The 20,250-nt window shown below is 38.7% G+C and overlaps 1 protein-coding gene and 1 pseudogene across 4 annotated transcripts; both read right to left on the bottom strand.

Moving 5' to 3' along the window:
• Nucleotides 1-3,101: 3,101 nt before the first annotated feature.
• LOC148872560 (folate synthesis bifunctional protein, mitochondrial-like) lies at nt 3,102-18,894 on the bottom strand. Of its 4 annotated transcripts, XM_088973950.1 has the most exons (5): nt 18,722-18,785; nt 18,578-18,631; nt 6,154-6,218; nt 5,430-5,518; nt 3,102-4,936 (listed from the first exon to the last, which is right to left on the bottom strand). In XM_088973950.1, the coding sequence occupies exons 4-5, from the start codon at nt 5,494-5,496 to the stop codon at nt 3,447-3,449; spliced, it is 1,557 nt and encodes a 518-aa protein (XP_088830076.1). In that variant the 5' UTR covers nt 5,497-5,518; nt 6,154-6,218; nt 18,578-18,631; nt 18,722-18,785; the 3' UTR covers nt 3,102-3,446. The 4 variants fall into 4 exon arrangements, with proteins under 4 accessions (XP_088830076.1, XP_088830074.1, XP_088830075.1 ...); XM_088973948.1 differs by lacking the exon at nt 6,154-6,218 and having other exon boundaries at nt 18,722-18,790; XM_088973949.1 differs by having other exon boundaries at nt 18,578-18,755.
• LOC148872561 (pentatricopeptide repeat-containing protein At5g42450, mitochondrial-like) lies at nt 15,837-18,201 on the bottom strand (annotated as a pseudogene).
• Nucleotides 18,895-20,250: the final 1,356 nt, after the last annotated feature.

Genomic DNA, 20,250 nt, shown 5'->3' with positions numbered 1-20,250 from the left:
ATAATTGCATCAGTAACCTCGAGGCCACCCCAATAAATCAAACTACAAACAACTAGATTGGACCTCAGGTCGATGTATGATATGGCCTACTTCCATCAAACTACCCCCATCCCGTCAAGACGTCAAGTTGGCATTAGAGGCGACCTGCTTCTGCTGACCTGACCTGAGTTCAACTAGTGACCTGCGGTCTCCCCCTTGATTGAGTTAGCCTCCGACTTCTCTAGAATCATAATTCTCGACCGTTAGACCCATCTATCTGCATCATCTGCATCAGAGTTGACCCCATCCTTTTGTAAGGATAACGTATCTGATTGAGAGATCTCCAAACTTGGCAAGCGTGGTTCCCGAGAATCTTGGCTGCGTTAAAGGAAGCTCTCGGTTCCTTATTCCTATATAAAGGTGTTCCCTCCCTCAGAGAACGTATGCGCAATTAAGCTATCTAATACTCTAACTAACTTGCTCTCTAGCTCTCTCTTAAATCTCTAGCTCGCTGACTTAAGCATCGGATTGCCCTCCTTAAATAAAGAAGCCCGTGCACTTTCATATTCTCTCTTTGCAGGTCAACCTAGCAAACTAGCCGGCTCAGCTTTTGAATCACCTTCCAACAAGGAACAGCCAAATCGTGCATCATCACATACAATGACTTCTTTCTGCCGATATAATATTTCAGAAGATCAGTCTATAATAAGCTCATGCATGCAGTACTGAATGGTGAGCATAGATGTGACTTCATCTCTGTAGAATTCAGCAAGACATTCAAAAAGGTTTCTGACTGCCATTCATCTCAACTCCAACACTTTGTATGCCATTCATCTCACCCTTTGAAACATATACATCTCATTTCTTACAAGACATATAGTTAATCTGTTTGTGTATACATGTTCATCAGCTCTGCCTCTAACGACGACAGCCCATTACTAGACAATTGGCTTTTTCTTCTTTTTGTCAAGGACAAGGAATGCACTGGCCCTCTAGTATCAGCATGACAGTGTTTTGATAAAATATCTAGGGGCATATGTTGTATCAGAATACCATTTTGGATTTGGCATGTCAGTAACAGAAAGGGGAAGAGTGAGCCTAATATATAAAAATATGCATGGGAAATTAATATCAAAGATTAGATCTCACTCAGCTGCAAGAACATTTTGGAAAGAGAATCAACCAAATAGTAGCCAACCTCAGAGAGTGCAGCAAAGAACAAGTACTGCACCAGCAGGAATGGTCACGAGCAAACTGAATCTTCTAGATGGACAAGGCAGGGCAAGGTTATATTGAAACAAAAACTTGTAAACTTTGAGTTAACAGAGAACATGAAACAGGATGTTCACATGTGGAAAAGGAAACAATGTACCTAACACAGATTTCTAGATAATGCTTAGAGAAATAGAGCTTCTTTTGGATAAGAAGAGACTGTTAGTAAAATTGACAGAATAATAAACTTTCTCCCACCCTACAATATGGTTTAAAATAATCAGATTAAGGTAACCAAGGTTTTTAAAATAGAATCGGACAACCAATCGCTCAGCTAGTTTCTGGGTCAAACAGTCCAATCCTTCAAATCGAATAAATGGCCCATTCTAACAAAAAATTAAAAAATAAAGAACGGTCAAATCGTTGGATGGTTGAACGATTCAACCACCTGGGTCAGCGGTTTGCTGACCAAATCAGACCAAATCAACGGTTTTGAGATAAAATGGAATTGATCACTTGACTGGTTCTCAACTTTTCTACTCGAACCATCTGGTCCGGTTCGGTTTTGAAAACCATGAGGTTAAAAATCCAAAAAAAAGAAAACAAGGTTACAAATTTTCAATAATGTAAAAATTCATGCACTCCCCATGGACAGATATATTTATTTACAGAAGAAGGTAAATATATTTTCCATGCATGCAAGTGTTGACATAATACGTGGACACATATCCAAAGAAAAGGGAAAGCTATTTCGAGTGCTTGGGCAGCTTTGTTAATAATAAGCAAATCAAATTAAGGTTGCCAGGCTTCTGAAAAAAATGCATTGGTTGAAGTAATCACAGTTCACAATTTCCTCTAAATACAGTAAAAATTCCCCATTTCTTATATATGGGGCAAAACAAAAACATTCTGAAATATATAAAAAAAATCCAAATATCTCTCAATAGTTTCCTAGTGTTTCAAAAAATAATGGTAAATCAATGTCTTGAAAAACCATTCAACTAAAAGCTTTAGCTAACACAATGAAATTTTCATTTTGTCATGTGAAAATATTTCCAAATTCTGACAAAATATCAGGGAAAGCTCACCAGTTTGCCAAAACCAATTGGAAATAATCATGAGATGAGACATAGAAAATTCTCAAATTTTTGCATAAAATTAAGAAAAAGGCATTCGGCTTTATTGATTTCACTTTTGAATCAACAACTTTAATTAGGTTTTCAGACTGTAAAGCTCTACCTAAAATTTTTAATTAAATAATTAATTCAAAAACTAGTCAACTCTTTATAATAATCAGAAACTAATATAAATTATAGTAATACTTATTTTATCTTAATTCAAGAAGTAAATAAAGTTGCAAAAACAATAAAGAATGGAAAAATAAAATGTAAGAGTCAGAAAAATGTAGAGATAATGTAGAAGAGAAAAGAGAAAGATTGGTGAAAGATTATCAGATCTGGGCAGCTGCCCTTTCATTCATATATTTATAGTAGTCATTGCAAAATTGAAAATGACAAGTTTGCCTTGGCATCCAGCTCTCAATAGTAATATACTAATATTTGATAAGGAGTCACAATTTAGGACAGTAATAAAATACTATTCTTCTGAACTGCAAATATTCCAAAATAATCAAATCCCCAACTTTAGCTTAAATATGGTTATGAAAATATTTATTGCATTAGTTACACTTGAATCAAAGAAGACGACGGAAAACATACATGTGAAAGTTTCCAAAGTTAAGTAAATTATATACCAAATGGGCTCCCATTAAAATAAAATTACGAGTATTTAGCACAATTTAGACTTGAGAAATTAAAACGTTGCACACCTCTAATGCTTTTGAAAATGGTCAAGAAGCCCTTCTTTTAAACATATTCAAGAACCATCCAGGACTTCTAGGCAGTTCAATGTGACAGAATAATTTAAACTGAATTTATGAAATGATGGTACAGCTACAACATGATACAAAATATAATGCAAGAGAAAGAAACCAAGATGCAATTTTTTTCCTTTTCCTTTTCCTATTTCAGGTTCAGTGAATTATCAAAGGCAATGCCAAATGCACCTTTGTCTACAATGAATCAACATATTTTACATCTCTTCTAGCTTCGGTTTCTACGTGCCATCAAAACCAACGCTATATATCTCATTAACAAAGGATTGGATGACAATGGGTGGTAGGTACATAATCTTAGTAAAGATTGATGGTAAACAGATCGAGATGGTGGCAGCTCGCCTAGCTCAATAAACCAACATTAGCAAATATCTACATCATGTGTGGGCTCCTTTTTTCTTTTTTGCTTCAACCAGGCATCGCAGAGCCTTGCAGCATCCAAGTTATCCCTAACATTATGTACTCTTATAATGTTTGCACCAGCCAAAATCCCAGCAGTGACAGCAGCAACAGTTGCAGGGTCTCTCTCAGAGGCATCTGGACGATTGCAAATCTCACCTAAAAACCTCTTTCTGGAAGGTCCAATTAAGATAGGAGCATGAGAAATGGCCAAACTCTTCATTGCAATCTCTCCTCGAATGGTTGGTAGACCCATGAGAATTTCCAAATTGTGTTCAGTTTTCTTTGAGAATCCAATTCCAGGGTCAATAATAATCCTCCAAGCTGGCACACCTGACAACTCTGCTTCTCTAGCCTGCATATATAACTCAGAAGCAACCTGCTTACAAAGGTCTTTATAATGTAGATTTTCACTATTCTGCATGGTACATGGATCCCCTCTCATGTGCATTACAACATAAGGAACCCCAAGAATTGCAGCAACGTTAAGCATGCTGGAGTCTAACTTCCCACCAGATACATCATTGATAAGATGAGCACCTTTGTTGACTGCTTCAGATGCAACTTTTGAATAAAAAGTATCCACAGATAATAACTTCCCTTCTATCTCGGGTATTTCCAAAACAGCTTCTAGGACAGGTATTAATCTATCTAGTTCTTCTTCTGCTGAAATCCTAGAAGCAAATGGACGTGTAGATTGGGCACCAATATCAATAATATCTGCGCCTTCTGAGATCATCAAGCGAACCTGAGAAACTGCTGTCTCTACAGACTGAAACTTTCCTCCATCACTGAAACTATCCGGAGTCAGGTTGAGAACACCCATGACATGGGTTTTCTTTGACCAGTCCCACAACTGATTTCCAATAGGTAAAACCCGCCTCAATCCTTCCTTTCCAACGAGGGAGTCGCCACCAAGTTTCTTCCATAATTCAAAAAGCCCTCCAGTTTGTTTTGAAAAAGAATGCCAGCTCGCAACCATATCACTCTCTATGGCAGAACCCAGTAGATCTATTAGTGGGGCCACTACAAAGGGTCTTTCCCAAATTCTTTCATGTGGAACATTAAGAACCTCAGAAATGATATTAAATTTTCCATAGAACAGTATATCTAAGTCAATTGGCCTTGGACCATACCTTATTCCATCAACTCGACCCATATCCTTCTCAATTTTCTTAAGCACACTCAATAGTTCATGGGGCCCAAGTTTTGTTACACCTCTAACTGCAGAATTGAGAAAGAGGGGCTGATCGGTCACATATGCAGGCTCTGTTTCATATAAACACCCATGTCTTGTGATCTGAATCCCTGACATCTTCATTAACTGTATAGCTTCATTAAAATTATGAAGTCTATCACCCGCATTGCTTCCCAAGGCGATTACTACTTCTTCCTCTGGAGTATGGACTTCCACTGCAGCATCTGACGAGAAATGGAGAAAAGGAGAAATTGCTGCAAAGTAGGAGGAAATAAAGATGTTAAGAGAATAGCTTGGAGATCTCTTTTTCTGCTTTCTAATATTGCTTTGCTTCAATATTTCTACAAATTGTCAATGGTCTTCCGCATCTTATGTTATCATGCAGTAAAATCCATAGACAAAGCATTGGAGCAAAAACTCCATTTCACATGCCTCACCATTGATGGGTCCCATCTGCAGATCTTATACCAAAATCTGCAACCTTCAGATGATTCATGACTGTACCATCTATTAATATGGAACCCAGCAACTGGTATGTCCTGTACATCTGAATGATTGCCTCATAAGTGATTTGCAATCAGTTAAATGGCCCCTTGCAATCAAGTAGACTTGCTGCCAAAAATTCCATATTATATTCTGAGTGTTAATAAAATGATATAGAGATGACAACTTTCCAGGGTCTAGGTGTCTAATACATCACACTTTACATTAAGATACACCAAATCATTAAAATAGAATGGAGATTACCTGTACAACACTTGGTGATTCCTTTAAACCCATATTTAATGGGATTTAGTTGCTTGAAAACATTCATGCTGCTAGTGGTTCTCTATGTCCTGAAACAAAAGTAATAGGAGTTCAAGATTCAAAACTTACTCAGTGCTGCTACTTGCACTTTGGAAATAATGCATTTAACTCAAACCTTAAAAAATTGTTCTGATATGATTATAACAAGTATTAAAAATCATGTAATACCCAACTTGAGGATGCAAAGAACAAAGGGATTAAACCTTCATTCACAGACAGAGATGGGTTGCTTAAGAACTGCACCACTTTCCAGAAAATCATAGATACTAGCAACATATTTAAGCAAAACAATGGAGACTTTGGGTGTTTTAGATTCTATTAGTAAGATGAGGAAAGTGAAAATATTATGACCTGGATGACCAGGGCTCAAATCTTGGAAACAGACTCTCTGTGTATCTGTAGGGGTAAGGCTGCATACATATGTCCCTTCCCAGAACCCACATTAGTGGGAGCCTTGTACACTAGGCCGCCTTTTTTTAGGAAAGTGAAAAAAAAATACCAATGTTATGATTTTCCACAAATGACATTCTAGAATACAGAAATCCATTTAATAGAAAATTAACCTTTTGTTTTTCTGTTGACGCTTTGGAAAATGGCTAGGAAAAACCTTTTCAATTGTATGAATTTGAGAGAAATAAATTAAGGAACCTAATGTATAAATAACCTGAAGATTTGTTGTCATGCTCACACAATTGGGCTTTTTAAGTCTGACATATTCATTGGTGGGGCCTGCATTTGGAGAATCCTACTTATTAAAATGCTAAACTAAAACCATCATGAAAAGAGAATAAAATTAACAATGACTTAATACTTTAATTGGGTATAACCCGAATAAGGCACCAAGAAGATGGCCATAAGCATCAGCCAATCATTTTTCCATAAGTTGTCATTTCACTTCCTGGGTATTATCAGATCACAGGGGTGTTTCTTGAAATCCATGCAAGTCTTCTTTAATAGTTGGCAGATAAAAAATTGAAATAAGGGAGGTAAAGCTCTTTCATCTAATGAAGGTCCTATTGGCTCTTCTAACAATCAAAAAATTTACAGGGAAGAGCAGGACTTAAGGAAATGAAAATGGTCCAAGTCCAATCAATTTTCAATTAGCTCACCTCATTCTACCATGGATTATTGGTTAAGCAGGACATATCCATTCCTTCCAAGGCCATGTGGGGGTCAGCAGCACCATCAAAAGTTAAATTCTTTGCATGGATAGTAGTATGGGTGAGGTGTTTAACTAGAAAGGGAGTCAGTCTTCCAGATAATGAATGCCCTCTCTGTAATGGGGAGATAGAGACAGGGAATGCTTTTCATGTTTTCAAATTTTCTTGTGAAGTGTGGCACCATTTCAGAAAGGCTACCCCTGTATATGCTTGCTTGCCTGCAATGGCATTTTTTCAATCACTGCTGCTTTTGATGATATATCCCAGAAGAGGGATTTAATGGATATCTCCTGAACTAGCTAGCTAGCTAACCTCAAATATGTGAATTTCCTCCATGCCATGCTATCCAAAAGAACAGCAAATGGAATCATAGACCAAAATTCTTTCTTTCTTTCTTTCTTTCTTTCTTTAATAAGGTAAAGTATGATGTATTACTATTAACTGAAAAAAGAGTATACATGTATGGTCCTGTATAAGATCAATGTCCTCTCTTGTCGATCATTTTCACTTGCTGCCATATTGAGTGGTATATATTGTTCAATCACTGTTGCTTTTGATGATACCCAGAAGGGGGATTTTAATGGTCCTCTCATTATTGAAAAAGTTGCAAATGAGGTAATCTTCTTTTTTTCCCTAGTTCATTCCCTTATTCTTGTTCAAGTAAGTTGATATTATTTGAATGAGCAAAATACTGAACTGGCAAAATCACTGATCCAAAGGGCTTTTTGTATATTGACAGTTTCTTTACCTTTATAATGTTGTCTAGGAAGAAATGCTATTTAACTTTTCTTTTGTAGCTTCGTACATCCTCTAATTTATACTTTGCCAAGTACTTGTACAATAAATATTGCACTATTGTAAAGAACAAAAATTATGTATATTTCTTAAATTTAGTGGAACCACTAGTGGTTTGCAACATTTTGTTGAGAAGTTCATTTTGTTGGCTAAGACCGACAAATTCAAGTGATAGAGCTTCATTGACATTCCAAAGAAATAAGAATATGATAGTCACTTGATAGCAAAGTCTTCCTCCCTCATATGTGCATGACAGATATTGTAGATACTGTAAATAATAATTCAGGAGAGAATTGGTTATATTTGTTTGTCTATCAGATCCTTGCATCCTTCTCCAGGATGGGAAGCTTTATTTGATTTTCTAAAATATCACTAAAATAATAAGAGCGAAATAATATGCAGATTGCAGATAATACATCCATCAACACTTCCTTTTAATTATTTATTTATTTTTCTTCATTCATATTGACTACCACTGTTCATACTTATAAAAAAATGCTGTGCTCTTCCAATTTCATCACCCCATAGCTCGTGTATCATAGGATGAAGGATGCCTTGCACAACTAAGCAAAAGTGTACAAAAGGAGTCTGTTGCTTTGGAAACCGTTGGAATCGGAACTGCTTTGGCCTCTGATTTTCGGGTCAGCAGTTCAACCATCGGGTTAAACGATTCAAACCATGATGTCAGAAATAATTAAATATAATAATAGAGATATAAATATTCAAATATATATATATATATATATATTTAATAAGTTAAGAGGGAAATTGTCCACAACCCACCATCACTTTTTATGAATTCTCTTAAACTCACCATAACTTTTCAAAACGTCCAAAACTCACCATGTCAGTGAGATAACAGTAACTTGACTAACGGGCATCGTTAATTTACTATTTTACCCTTCTTCCGTCACTGAAATCTTTCTTTTCTATCTTCGTAGTTTAATGCCAACATTATTTCCCTTTCTTTTTCTCACTCCAACTCCACCCTCTCTCTCTCTCTCTCTCTCTCTCTCTCTTTTTCTCTCTCTCTCTCTCTCTCTTTCCATCTGCAGCATTACAAGTTTTGAAACCATGGTGATATCTTCAAACATGTCTCCTTCTCCCATTTCAAATAGAATTAACCCTAACTCAAGGACCTAGGAAAGCAGCTGTGGAGTCAGGAGGAGTTTCGGTAGAAATTCTTTCACAAGACCCTCAATCGTTCCTCATCAGAGAAACTTCAATCCGGCCACTCCAACTAACACCACCACCACCGTTCATATCTCCAAACAGGGGAATTCTCTTTTTCGCTTTTCTAGTGGTGTGGCGACTCTTCTAAAAGCCGTCTACTCTCATTCTCAATCTCAGACACATAGATAGAGTTCATCTTCTTTTCCCAACTTCAATATATCATATCTTCTTCTCTCCCTCTATCTCTCTCTCTCTCTAGTTTCCCTTCACCTCTTTTGCCCCCCTAAAGAGAATTGCAACTCCATGTATGATTACTTCCCCTCCTTCACTATTTCTTTTGTTTTCATTTCAATCTTGGTGAATGACAAGATGGCTAGTTGTATTGGGTTATTTTCCCTCTGTGGTTTGAGTGTCCTTTGGGCTCAATCTGTATAGCTTCCTTTGTCCCTGTAGATTGTTTTTTTATCGACTGTGGGGGAAATGAAACACGAAAACTCAATGATGGTCGAACAGAAGGAAGATGATGGAATGAAATCTCATGAGCTGACAGGATATTAATAAATAAAGCTTGCAAATCTTGCTACGGTTGTCATTCCCTATGGACGAAACCAAAGATTAATATCCTATGTTGAAAGTGTTAAAATAATTGATTTTATGTTTGTTAGGGTCTGTTTTGCTGATTAAAGCCTTTTTTATTTTAATCTATTATTGTACTTACTTAGTAGGGGCACAAGGGTCATTTCCCTTCTTATTTTTTCGCCCAATATATTATAATGAAGTTGGCACCGCAAATACTGTCCCATTGCCTCAACACTTCTTCCTTCTACTCTACTCTTCTCTTCTCTTCTCTGGTTGAAACCTTCAATCAGATTTACTGTCAAGATGGTATCAGAGCGTGGCCATCGAATCTGGGCGATCAAGTGTCTTCTCCAAGCTGCTGAATCTGGGCGGAACAGAGGAGTACATCTAGGTTGTTCGAATCAGACCTGCAACTGGTACCGCCCCATTTTTTTTTCTTTTCTCTTCTTCTCTTCCCTTGGTCGTGTAACAAGAGGAAAATGAATGGACCTGAACCACTGAATGTTGGCACACCCTTGTGAGGTTTTTCCTTTGCTTGTTTTGGATCGTGTGATCTTGTACCTGTGAAGGGCTGTTGTAGGTCACGTATGACCTATTTTCTCCACTTGTTGGCTTGATGCCTTGTGTGCAAGGATCTCCCCTTGTGATTATTGCTTGTAGACCTATTGAGAAAACTAGTAGGCTGGGACTGCTACTCCGTACAAGCTGAAAATCAGATCTGTCATCTTGCTTATCCTGGAAATTGGTGCTGGTCTTGTGCTCAAATTAAGTCCAAAAACTGCAATGTGGGTAGACTAATCACTTGTTGTGTGTGGAGTTTTTTGTTCTGATATAAGGAGGGATACTAAGTTGAAGTTTTTTGATAAAAAAATTCTGTGTTGACCATGTCTTCTGAGAATTCTGCTACTTCAGGAATTTCTGGAAATCAAAATGGGGTAAGTGGGGGAATGGATATGAGTTTCCCCATGGCTGTCATTCCCTTTGATGGTCTGAATTACCTTGAATGGTCCAGGGGAATAAAACTCTACATCACTGCTAAGGGAAAAATATGATACATCAATGGGAAAGTGAAGGAACCGAAGTGCGGAAGTGCTGAATATGATAGATGGAACCAAGAAAATAGTATGGTGATGTCTTGGCTCTTGGTTTCCATGCTGCCACAGGTGAGAAAAACTTTTATGTGGGCTGAAACTGCTTGTGAAATATGGGAACAAGCAAAGTTCACCTATTCAAAGCAAAGACACTATGCCAAGATATACCAACTGCAAGCTAAATCGTCCACTTCTAAGCAGGGAGAAAGGAGTCTCTCGGTGTACTATTCGGATCTGACATTGATATGGTAAGAGCTTGATCACTATCAGAATGTTAACTGGAAGTGTGATGAGGATGCAAAGGCATACAAATCACTACTATCTCAGCAACGGGTATTTGCCTTCCTCTTGGGGCTAAATCCTTCATATGAGTCCATTAGGGTGCAAATCTTGGGAAGTAAAGACTTGCCATCAGTTCAAGAGGTTTATGCCTTGGTTCAGTCAGAAGAAAGTAGAAGAAATGTGATGAATTCTACAGAGGGGGAGCCAGTTGATCTAGCTGTCCAAGGACGTTCAAATACCAATGTTGGAGGTGGTTCTAAGAAGGGTGGCTCTCAGAAGAGAACAGATGACAAGAGTAAGCTTTGGTGCACTCACTACCAGAAGGCAAGACACACCATAGATACCTGCTGAGATACCCATGGAAAACCTAAATGGGCATAGGATTTGAGTAAGAAGTCAACAACTGATCAGGACAAGAAACCAAGTCAGCAGAATCAAAAAAGGAAAACTCAGCTAATATGGCATCTCAAGAGACTGGTCCCATGGTAACTCAGGAAAGGCATCCCAGTTCTGACCCTAAGGAAGAGATCATCAACTCCATCCGTGACCATTTGGAGTTATATGGTAGGACTCTTCTCCAAATGGATATTGGTCCTACTCCTTCTGCCGCTTCTGCATCTGCTTCAAGTAACATTGCCACTGCCTTCCATGTGTCATCTCGTACCTCTAATTCCCCTTGGGTAATTGACTCTGGAGCCTCAAACCACATGACCGATAAGTCAAACTTATTTCAGGCATACAATCTTCTCTCTGGGAGAGATAAGGTGAGACTAGCTGATGGCTCTTTCTCCACCATAGCCGGCCAATGAACCATATCTCTCCCATTCGGCCTTACCCTTTCTAACGTACTACATGTTCCTAAGTTAGATTTCCATTAGTAGTATTACTCACTCCTTGAACTGTTAAGTTACTTTCTATCCGTCTTCATGTGTGTTTCAGGATTTGGCCTCGGGGAAGACGACTGGTAGAGGAAGCATGGTGGAAGCCCTCTACATGTTGGAGAATAAAGCTGGTTTTGTGGCTACAGAATCTTTGAGTTCATCCAATGAGAGTCAAGCCTATTTATGGAATAGTCATCTTGGTCATCTTTCTTTTGAGTCATTAAAAGTTATGTTCCCAAAGTTGTTTGAGTCTTTGTCAGTGAGTCAATTGAGTAAACATTGTAGAAGCTCTTTTCCTTTGAAAAATAAAAGATCTAAATTTCCATTTCATATTGTTTATTCTGATGTTTGGGGTCCTGTTACTCTACCTACTGAGGCTGAATATAAGTACTTCATTACCTTGATCGATGATTACTCTAGATACACCTGGGTTTACCCTATGCAATCTAGAGAGGAAGTGCCTAAAATTGTGAAAGACTTTCAACGGATGGTGTTCACTCAGTTCAAAATTGAAATCCATATTTTCTAGTCAAACAATGCAAAGGAATACTTCCATAGTGATCTCACATAATTCTTTGCTTCGAGTGGATCACTTCAACGAAGCTCTTGTGCTAGGACACCTCAACAAAGCGGTATTGCTGAAAGTAAAAACTGTCATCTTCTTGAAGTAGCTCGTGGCTTGTTAATCCATATGAATATTCCAAAGCGCATTTGGATGGATGTTGTTCTGTGTGCTACGTACATCATCAACCGCATGCCCTCTCGGTTACTAGAGTATAAGGCCCCACATTAGCTTTTGTTTACTACAGCTCCGTTGTTCCCCATTCCAATGCATGTTTTTGGGTGTCGTTGCTTTGTTCATAACTTGTCACCTACTCGGGGCAAACTTGATCCTCGTGCTATTCCTTGTGTCTTCCTTGGTTACCCTCTATCTCGAAAGAGGTACCGTTGCTATGATCTCGTCTCTTGTAAGTACTATGTCTCAATAGATGTGTCCTTTGAGAATCAACCTTTCTTATCGATTTCTCCTCAGGTGGAGAGTAGGGTTGAGGAGAAACTGGCTCAGATTCAACTACCTCCTCTACCTGACCCTCCTCCATTCTGTGTCTTTCTTTGTCGCCACAAAAGCCAATAGAGTTCAAGAGCCGTGGAACCTGACACTATGCAACCAACATCATCAGCTCCACCGGAGGTTGATCCTTCCCATCAACCAGGTACACTTGCTTCTATTGATATGCCTGCTCCTCTCAATGTTGATTCCCCTGTCATTAATGATCTTGATGTTCCTATTGCTAAGAGAAAAGATGTTAGATCTTGTACCACTAACCATCCTATCTCTCACTTTGTGTCCTATGATCATATTTCATCTTCATATCGTGCATTCCTCTCCTCTGTTAACAGTATCCCCGTTCCTAAGAATGTGGCAGAAGCTTTATCCAAACCTGAATGGACAGATGCAATGATGGAAGAAATTGATGCATTACACAAAAATGGCACTTGGGAGTTGGTGGATTTTCCTGAAGGGAACGAACCAGTGGGGTGCAAGTGGGTGTTTATAGTGAAACACAAGTATATGGAGTGGACTATGCAGAGACTTTTGCCCCAGTAGCCAAGATGAACTCTATCAGAATTCTCCTTTCACTGGCGGCAATTTTTGACTGGGAACTTCACCAATTGGACATCAAAAATGCTTTTTTGAATGGTGACTTAGAAGATGAAGTGTACATGACCCAACTTCCAGGTTTTTGTGCTAAAGGCAATGAACAAAAAGTATGCAAGTTAAAAAAATCTTTATATGGGCTAAAACAATCTCCTCAGGCCTGGTTTAGTAAGTTCCACTCAGTAGTTCAACAGATGGGGTTCAAACAATGCCAGTCAGATCACACATTATTTGTAAAGAAGGGTAAAGGGAAAATTGCAACTCTAATTGTGTATATGGATGACATAGTGATCATAAGAGATTGGGAGGCTGAAATACAAAGATTAAAAAAATTCTTAGCCACTCAATTTGAGGCAAAAGATCTAGGCCCCTTATGTTATTTCCTTGGAATTGAAGTTGTTCGCTCTCATAAGGGCATCTTTATTTCCCAACGGAAATATGTACTAGATCTACTAGAAGATATAGGCAAACTAGGGGTGAGACCAATTGACTCACCAATTGAACCTAACCATCATCTAGGAGATAGTTAGGGAGAGTTCTTGAAAGATGTGAAGAAGTTTCAAAGACTTGTAGGGAGACTCTTGTATTTGTCTATGACTAGGCCTAATATTGCTTATGCAGTGGGTGTCCTTAGTCAATTCATGCACAATCCTAAGACAATTCACCTTGAAGCTGTAGAGAGGATCCTCAAATACCTCAAGAAGTTTACTAGAGCTAGTTTGTTGTTCCAGAAACATGGACATTTAAAAGTGGAGGTATATATTGATGCTGATTGGGCAGGGGCAGTTGATGACCAAAAGTCTACCAGTGGATATTGTGCCTTTGTAGGGGGAAGCCTAGTCACATGGAGAAGTAAGAAGCAAAGTGTGGTGGCTAGGTCTAGTGCTGAAGCAGAATACAGAGCTATGTTTCATGGAGTTGCTGAAATCATGTGGATAAGAAGTTTGTTAGGAGAACTGGGTTTTACAGTTAGCAACCCTATGTCACTCTATTGCAACAATAAGGCTGCTATCTGTTAGACAGTTTTGTATGCCCTTAGTTTCAATCAAAATTGATGTACTTTATGAGTTTATTGTAAATGAATAAAAGTACATATTTGATTCATGTTCCCTTGGTATGTTTCTGTGTAATACCCTTAAACTAGACACTTAATGAGACTCGTGTTAGTTTAGAATGTTCACAGCCAGTGGGTCGGTCTGGGGAGACCTATCCTGACAAGGCTGACACTATGGTGCCACCAAGTCGGTTGGGGTGGCTTGTCTCAGCTACCGGGGTGAGACCCTAGGCACATACAGTGTGGGATTAATTGAATCTTTGAACTGGACCAGATTTCCAGTATTGCCTTGGACCTTGGAGATTGATGGGCAAAACTGAAAAGTTACACCAGACCCCTAGACTCGATTATGATACTGCACTAGGTGTCGGATTGGGTTGTCTTTGATATACCAATCAGTGAGATCCTTTGCGGGGGTCAAAACCTGGGAATGTTGGGACAGTCTGAGAATTCATCTGAGTGGGTGATCATAGTGACAGGATCAGCCCCTTTGTCGGACAAAGGTAATGATCGGGGATGCACTCTCACTAATGGAAACCAAGACTGCCGGCAGCTGATTTCAATCGTTGAGATTTGTTTTGCAAAATATATTTTATATGAGATATAAAAAGCATATATATATATATATATATATATATATATATATTATGGTTTTGAAATGTTTGCAAAAGGTTTTAATTCTCGGGATCCATACTTGAGAGAGTGCAACACTGTTCCTTGCAGTCGAGGGAGAGGTCCTCTCTTGTCGGGCAGTGTATGATCATTATGGGCTGAGAGGTTAAGTGTAAGGCCATTGAGGATAATACCTGATGGGCTAATCTTGCATCTGCCCACAGTCCCTGGGTGTTACAAGGTGGCTTCGCCCAGGGACCACTTAGGGTAAGTGTTGGGCCCATAGAGCCCATCTGATGGGTTTCAGGGGGTGCACTGTCCACAACAGTGTATTTGGCCAGGCCTTGTAACAAAGGCTGGGCTGAACCCATGTGGCTGATGTGTAGATCAATGTTTGGGTCCCACGCCATACAAAGAAGCCCAACTAGGCAGCAGTTTGGAATGTTTAATGAATACATAACCCTAAATGGGCCTTAAGCCCATTTCGAACTGGGCTAATTTGATTAGTCTTTAAAGGGCGAATTCTGAGATAAGATCAGTTGATAGGATTGGGCCCACACCCTATCCACTCAGAGAGTCCAAGATCTAAATGAGATTTAGATTTGGAAACTTCCTAATTAGATTAGGAACTGGCTGATCTAATCTGCAGATAAGATAAGGTTTATCCCTTATCTTAAAGGGACTTCTAATCCAAATATGATTTGGGTTAGCAACTCCTAATGGGATTAAGAGTTGATCCCTTTAAGTCTATAAAAGGAAGAGGGGGCGGCAGTCTTTAGACACACAATCACCAGCAACAGTCTTGTCTTCAGAGTTGAAATCACAGAGGAAAGAACTCTGCACCCTGCAAATTCTCCCTAGCCGCCTCCTTCTTGCAGCCGCCACCTATAGCAGTTCGATCTCCATTGCTTGGGAGAAATCAAGATCAGATCTTGATTCCAATCTTTTGGAGAAAAGATTGGTATGAGTTGTATTCACAAGCCATCCAAGTGATTTTTGGGAAGAATCAAGTTCTTAGGAAGGACACTGCTGATTCTGCTCCACCTCGCACTGTGCCATCTTCAGTGGGAGCAGATTTTGGTTTCTACCTTAGGCGTGAACACCTCCGTTGAGAGATATTATTTCTCTGTATCAGGTATTATCTCTCTCTCCTCCTTTTGGTTCAGATCTGGTTCAGTTTATGGTTCAAGAATGATCATTGAAAATATGATTTTCTAAATAGGGAATTCGATTCCCAATTGAAGGGAAAGAAAAATTTTTGAAATTCGCCCCCCTTTATTCCGCAATCTTGGGCGTCCATTCGATGGATTTCCTATCCCTTCACTATCAACATTGTAGCTAATCTAATCCTCCATTATAGGATGAAACACATTGAAGTGGATAAGCATTTTATTAGAGAGAAACTTGTAAGTGGAGAAGTGTGTACCCCATATGTCAACTTAGAAGAACTTGCAAACATCTTCATCGAAGGCCTTCATCATGTGCGGCATAATGAATTGTGTGACAAGTTGTGCATGATTGACATCTATGCTCCAACTTGAGGGGGAGTGTTGGAAGTGTTAAAATAATTGATTTTATGTTTGTTAGGGTTTGTTTGGCTTATTAAAGCCTTTTTTTATTTTAATCTATTATTGTACCATCACTTAGTAGGGGCACAGGGGTTATTTCCCTTCTTATTTTTTCGCCCTACATATTATAATGAAGCTAGCACCGCCAGTACTGTTCCATTGCCTCAATACTTCTTCCTTCTTCCTTCCTTCTTCTCTTCTCTTCTCTCCTCTTCTCTTCTCTTCTCTTCTCTTCTCTTTGTTGTAACCTTCAATCAGATTTACTGTCAAGATCCTGCAACAAAGAAAGCACTTGTGATATCCTTTAAATGTTGAATACAAGATGTCAATATCATATAGATCTCATCGCTTTGGATATGTCTCTTGTCTCCATTAACAAAAAAATGAATATTGTTCTTGACCTCAATCCAACTACTACCAAGGTCTCTCTTCATTCGTTTCTCTCTCATCTCTCTTCTTATCATCGACACACTCTCCCACCTACCAGTGGCAGAATGCGCATTTGACAGCATGACATACGATGAAACGTCTTTAGGATCCAAGGCCAGTATCTTACGAGATGCGAGCTCAACCAATTATGTCTTAGAGTGGGTTTGGCAACCACCAAGCAATGCTTTCCAAAACCCAACTCTCGGGTCGAAGGGAAGTTCCTCAAGGAACCTCTCTACCCGGAGGAAATGCCCAGAGCAAGAGTGTAGATCAACCACACAGGCATAGTGTCCAGGTCTCAGAAGGCTAGGATTTTCCATCCTTATCAAGTTGAAATACGAATAACCTTCATCAACAAGGCCTACGTGGTTGCATGCCAACAAAAGACAGAAGGGTGACACTGTTGGGTTTAAACCCCGAAGCTTTCATCCTTTGGAAACAGTCTATTGCTTCTTTCTCTCTCCCATTTTGTGCATAACCGCAAATCAGAGAATTCCAAGAAACAATACTTCTTTGAGCAAGTCTGCCGAAAGCTAAAAGACTATCCTCCATGCTCCCACATTTGGCGTAGAAGTTGATAAGAGAATTACCCACAAACACATTGTGCTTACCCAAAGACTTGATAGCACAGGCGTGGAAGCTCTTGCCCATTCCAAGAGCAGCGATATTGGCAATTGCACTTAAGACACAAGGAAAAGTCGATTCATTAGGCCTTAGGCCTTCTCTAATCATCTCAACGAAAAGGTTTACGGCCTCTTCGTTGTGGCCCATCTAGCTATACCCACCAATCACCGCATTCCATGACACCACATTTCTGTCCGGCATCTCCTAGAAATATCGGAGAGCATCCTCGAAGTTCTCGTGCTTGAGGTATGCAGAGATCAAAATTGTATAAGAAACCACATTGGGGTTGTCAATATCTTGGAAGGTTCTTTGAGCTTCTTCGGTTGTAGTCAACTTGGCGTAGCTGTCAAGGAGCGAACTACCCACAAAGACATCTGAATGCAGACCCATCTTTGTCGCGCAAGCGTGAAGCTGCTTGTCTGTAATGATATTCCCTGTGGCAGTAGAGAAATGAATGACTGCCGAAAGTGAACCCATTGGATCTGATGTTGAGGTCAAGCATGCGAGAGAAAATATCAATGGCCTCCTTATGGCGATTGTGCCGAGCAAAGAGACCAATTATAGAGGTGGCCGAAATTAGGTCCCAGTGACACGTTTCGTCGAACAACTGCCGAGCATACGAAAATGCCTTGGACTCACAATAGGTGGCAAGAGGCCCGACTCGACAAGGTTTGAACTTCCTAGTTTGAGTAGACGGATGTGAGCTTGCTGGGCCTCAGCGGCGATATGGATTGAAGCTAAACTGTGGACACGCTGTCTACGTAATTTTCGAGTGAAGGGCAAGATATTGGGCAAAACGCACATTTACATAAGCTACTACTGTTTCTGCTTGGCGAGGGTGTGCGCAAAACGCACATTGAGCAGCTTAGAGTCAGAGACTACCACCACCACAAAGAAAATTTAAAAACCATCAGGTGGTCGGACAATGTAGGAACAAACTAAAACCCGGTTTCCTTCTTACATTCTCAGGTTTTGTTTTACGATTCACATTCAGTTAAACATAATATTTGGATCACAACTACAAGTTTAATTTGGTTACTTGGATCCATCTAGAACTCAGGAATTACACTTCAAACAAAAAATAAATAAAAGAAAAACTAGCAATCATAAAGTTTTTAGATGAAATGGGAAAGGGGTGAATCATCTATCTTCACACTATTTGAAAAATCTAAAGAGTCACCTGGTGGTCGCCACTGCAAATCATGGTAGCTGCGGCAAGTGGTGGCCGCCGGCGCTAATCCAATAGCCCTCAACAGAGAAAAAAAAAACTTGAGAAACAGAGAATGCTAAACTGAAAAAATCCAAGTGGTGTTTGCGGTCTCACCGCTACAAGTGGGGGTCGCCGGCACTACTCTCCCAAGACTCAAGGAGTAAAGTCATTTTTTGTCGAAATAGGTCTTAGCCAGTTAGGACAGAATATAATCCAGACCGAACAGGCTCACAGCATGTCCCAGCCCAGCCGCACATCGGTACTTTGGCCAGTTCCCGAGCCGACTGGAAAAACGTCCGGGTCAATGACGGTTTTAAAATCTTGATAGAACCTTGATAAAAAAATACTAAATTATGTATATTTTAATAAATTAAGACTTTAAATATTATTATCTTATATACTATTTATCAAAATTATTATTTCAAGTATAAAATATGATAAGAATTATAAGAATTTTAAAAAAATCTAATATATTTAATAAAATAATCAACTCTTGATCTGAATCAATTCAGAATGGGCAAGAACCGAAATTGACCCAATTATAAATCAGAACAAAATCGTGAAACCAGAATCGTTATAACCAGTTCGGTAAGTACAGGTCCGTGAGATAGACCCAACCCATTGTCCATCGAAATTCATCATATATAGTTAGGGATATAAACGGATTATATAGCAAAATCTGAATTCAATCCAATTATTTAAAACATCTAAATCCGATATGAAATCCAAATGGGCTTGAAGACCTTATATTCAAATTAAAATCCTAATGTATATTGGATGGAATTTGAATTTAATCCAATTCTACTTTAATTTTTTAAAATATAAAAAGTTAAGAAGTTATTTGTTTTTTAACTTTTGAATATAAGAAATTAATATATATTATAACATAAATTTTAAATATAATTTTATAAAATTTATATATTAAGATCAATAAATTTTATAATATAATTAGATTTGAATTTAATTGAATCAGATAAAGTCAAATCCAAATCCAATCTGATTAAATAAATACATCATCTGAATTCAAGATAATCAAATTGGATGTGAGATCAGACTTCAAATATTTAAGTATCATTAACAAGCCTAATCATGCTAGGAAAACTAGGTGCCTAACTAGAACATTTAAGCCTACAAGTCAGACTCAAATGAGTTGGTAAAGATGATGCATATTGGGAGAGGATACATGACTCGATCAGATAATATACAATAAATATCAAAACAAACCAAATGCAGGTATGAGTAGTCATGTAGATACATTTGACAATTAACAAGGGTTCATTCAATTGGCAGACAACCAGCATGAAATTGGAATCAAAAGTAAAATCTCCTAGAACCATAATTGTAATCATTTACTAAAGGTGATCTAGGGTTAGACCACGAATTTTGATGAATACCATCTGATTGTTACCACTTTTATGATACTAATTGACTGGTTATAAGTTTTTTAGATATTGTGCCTTTTTGGTAACATAATGAGATTTGCATCTATACCCCGATATCCTAGGTTCAAGGTATTGATACACCCCAATACGGCAAAAGGAGTGTATCGCTATTTTGAACCCCACATTTATATTTTTTTTTGTAGTTTTTTTCAAAACCTTTTCAGAGGGGTTGGTTTGAAGGAAAACCTACCCCCTTCAAAT

This window comes from Nelumbo lutea, chromosome 2 (assembly GCF_056320005.1).
Source record: "Nelumbo lutea isolate HS-2025 chromosome 2, American lotus-T2T, whole genome shotgun sequence".
Classification (NCBI taxonomy): Eukaryota; Viridiplantae; Streptophyta; class Magnoliopsida; order Proteales; family Nelumbonaceae; genus Nelumbo; species Nelumbo lutea.
Note: the sequence above shows the minus strand (reverse complement) of the source record. Positions and strands in the feature narration are given on the sequence as shown.

Coding starts and splice junctions, on each gene's coding strand:
- LOC148872560 (XM_088973947.1), bottom strand. CDS start 5,496: ATGAATGTTTTCAAGCAACTAAATCCCATTAAATATGGGTTTAAAGGA. Junction 4,937..5,429: donor AATCACCAAGTGTTGTACAG/GTAATCTCCATT, acceptor CCTACTTTGCAG/CAATTTCTCCTTTTCTCCAT.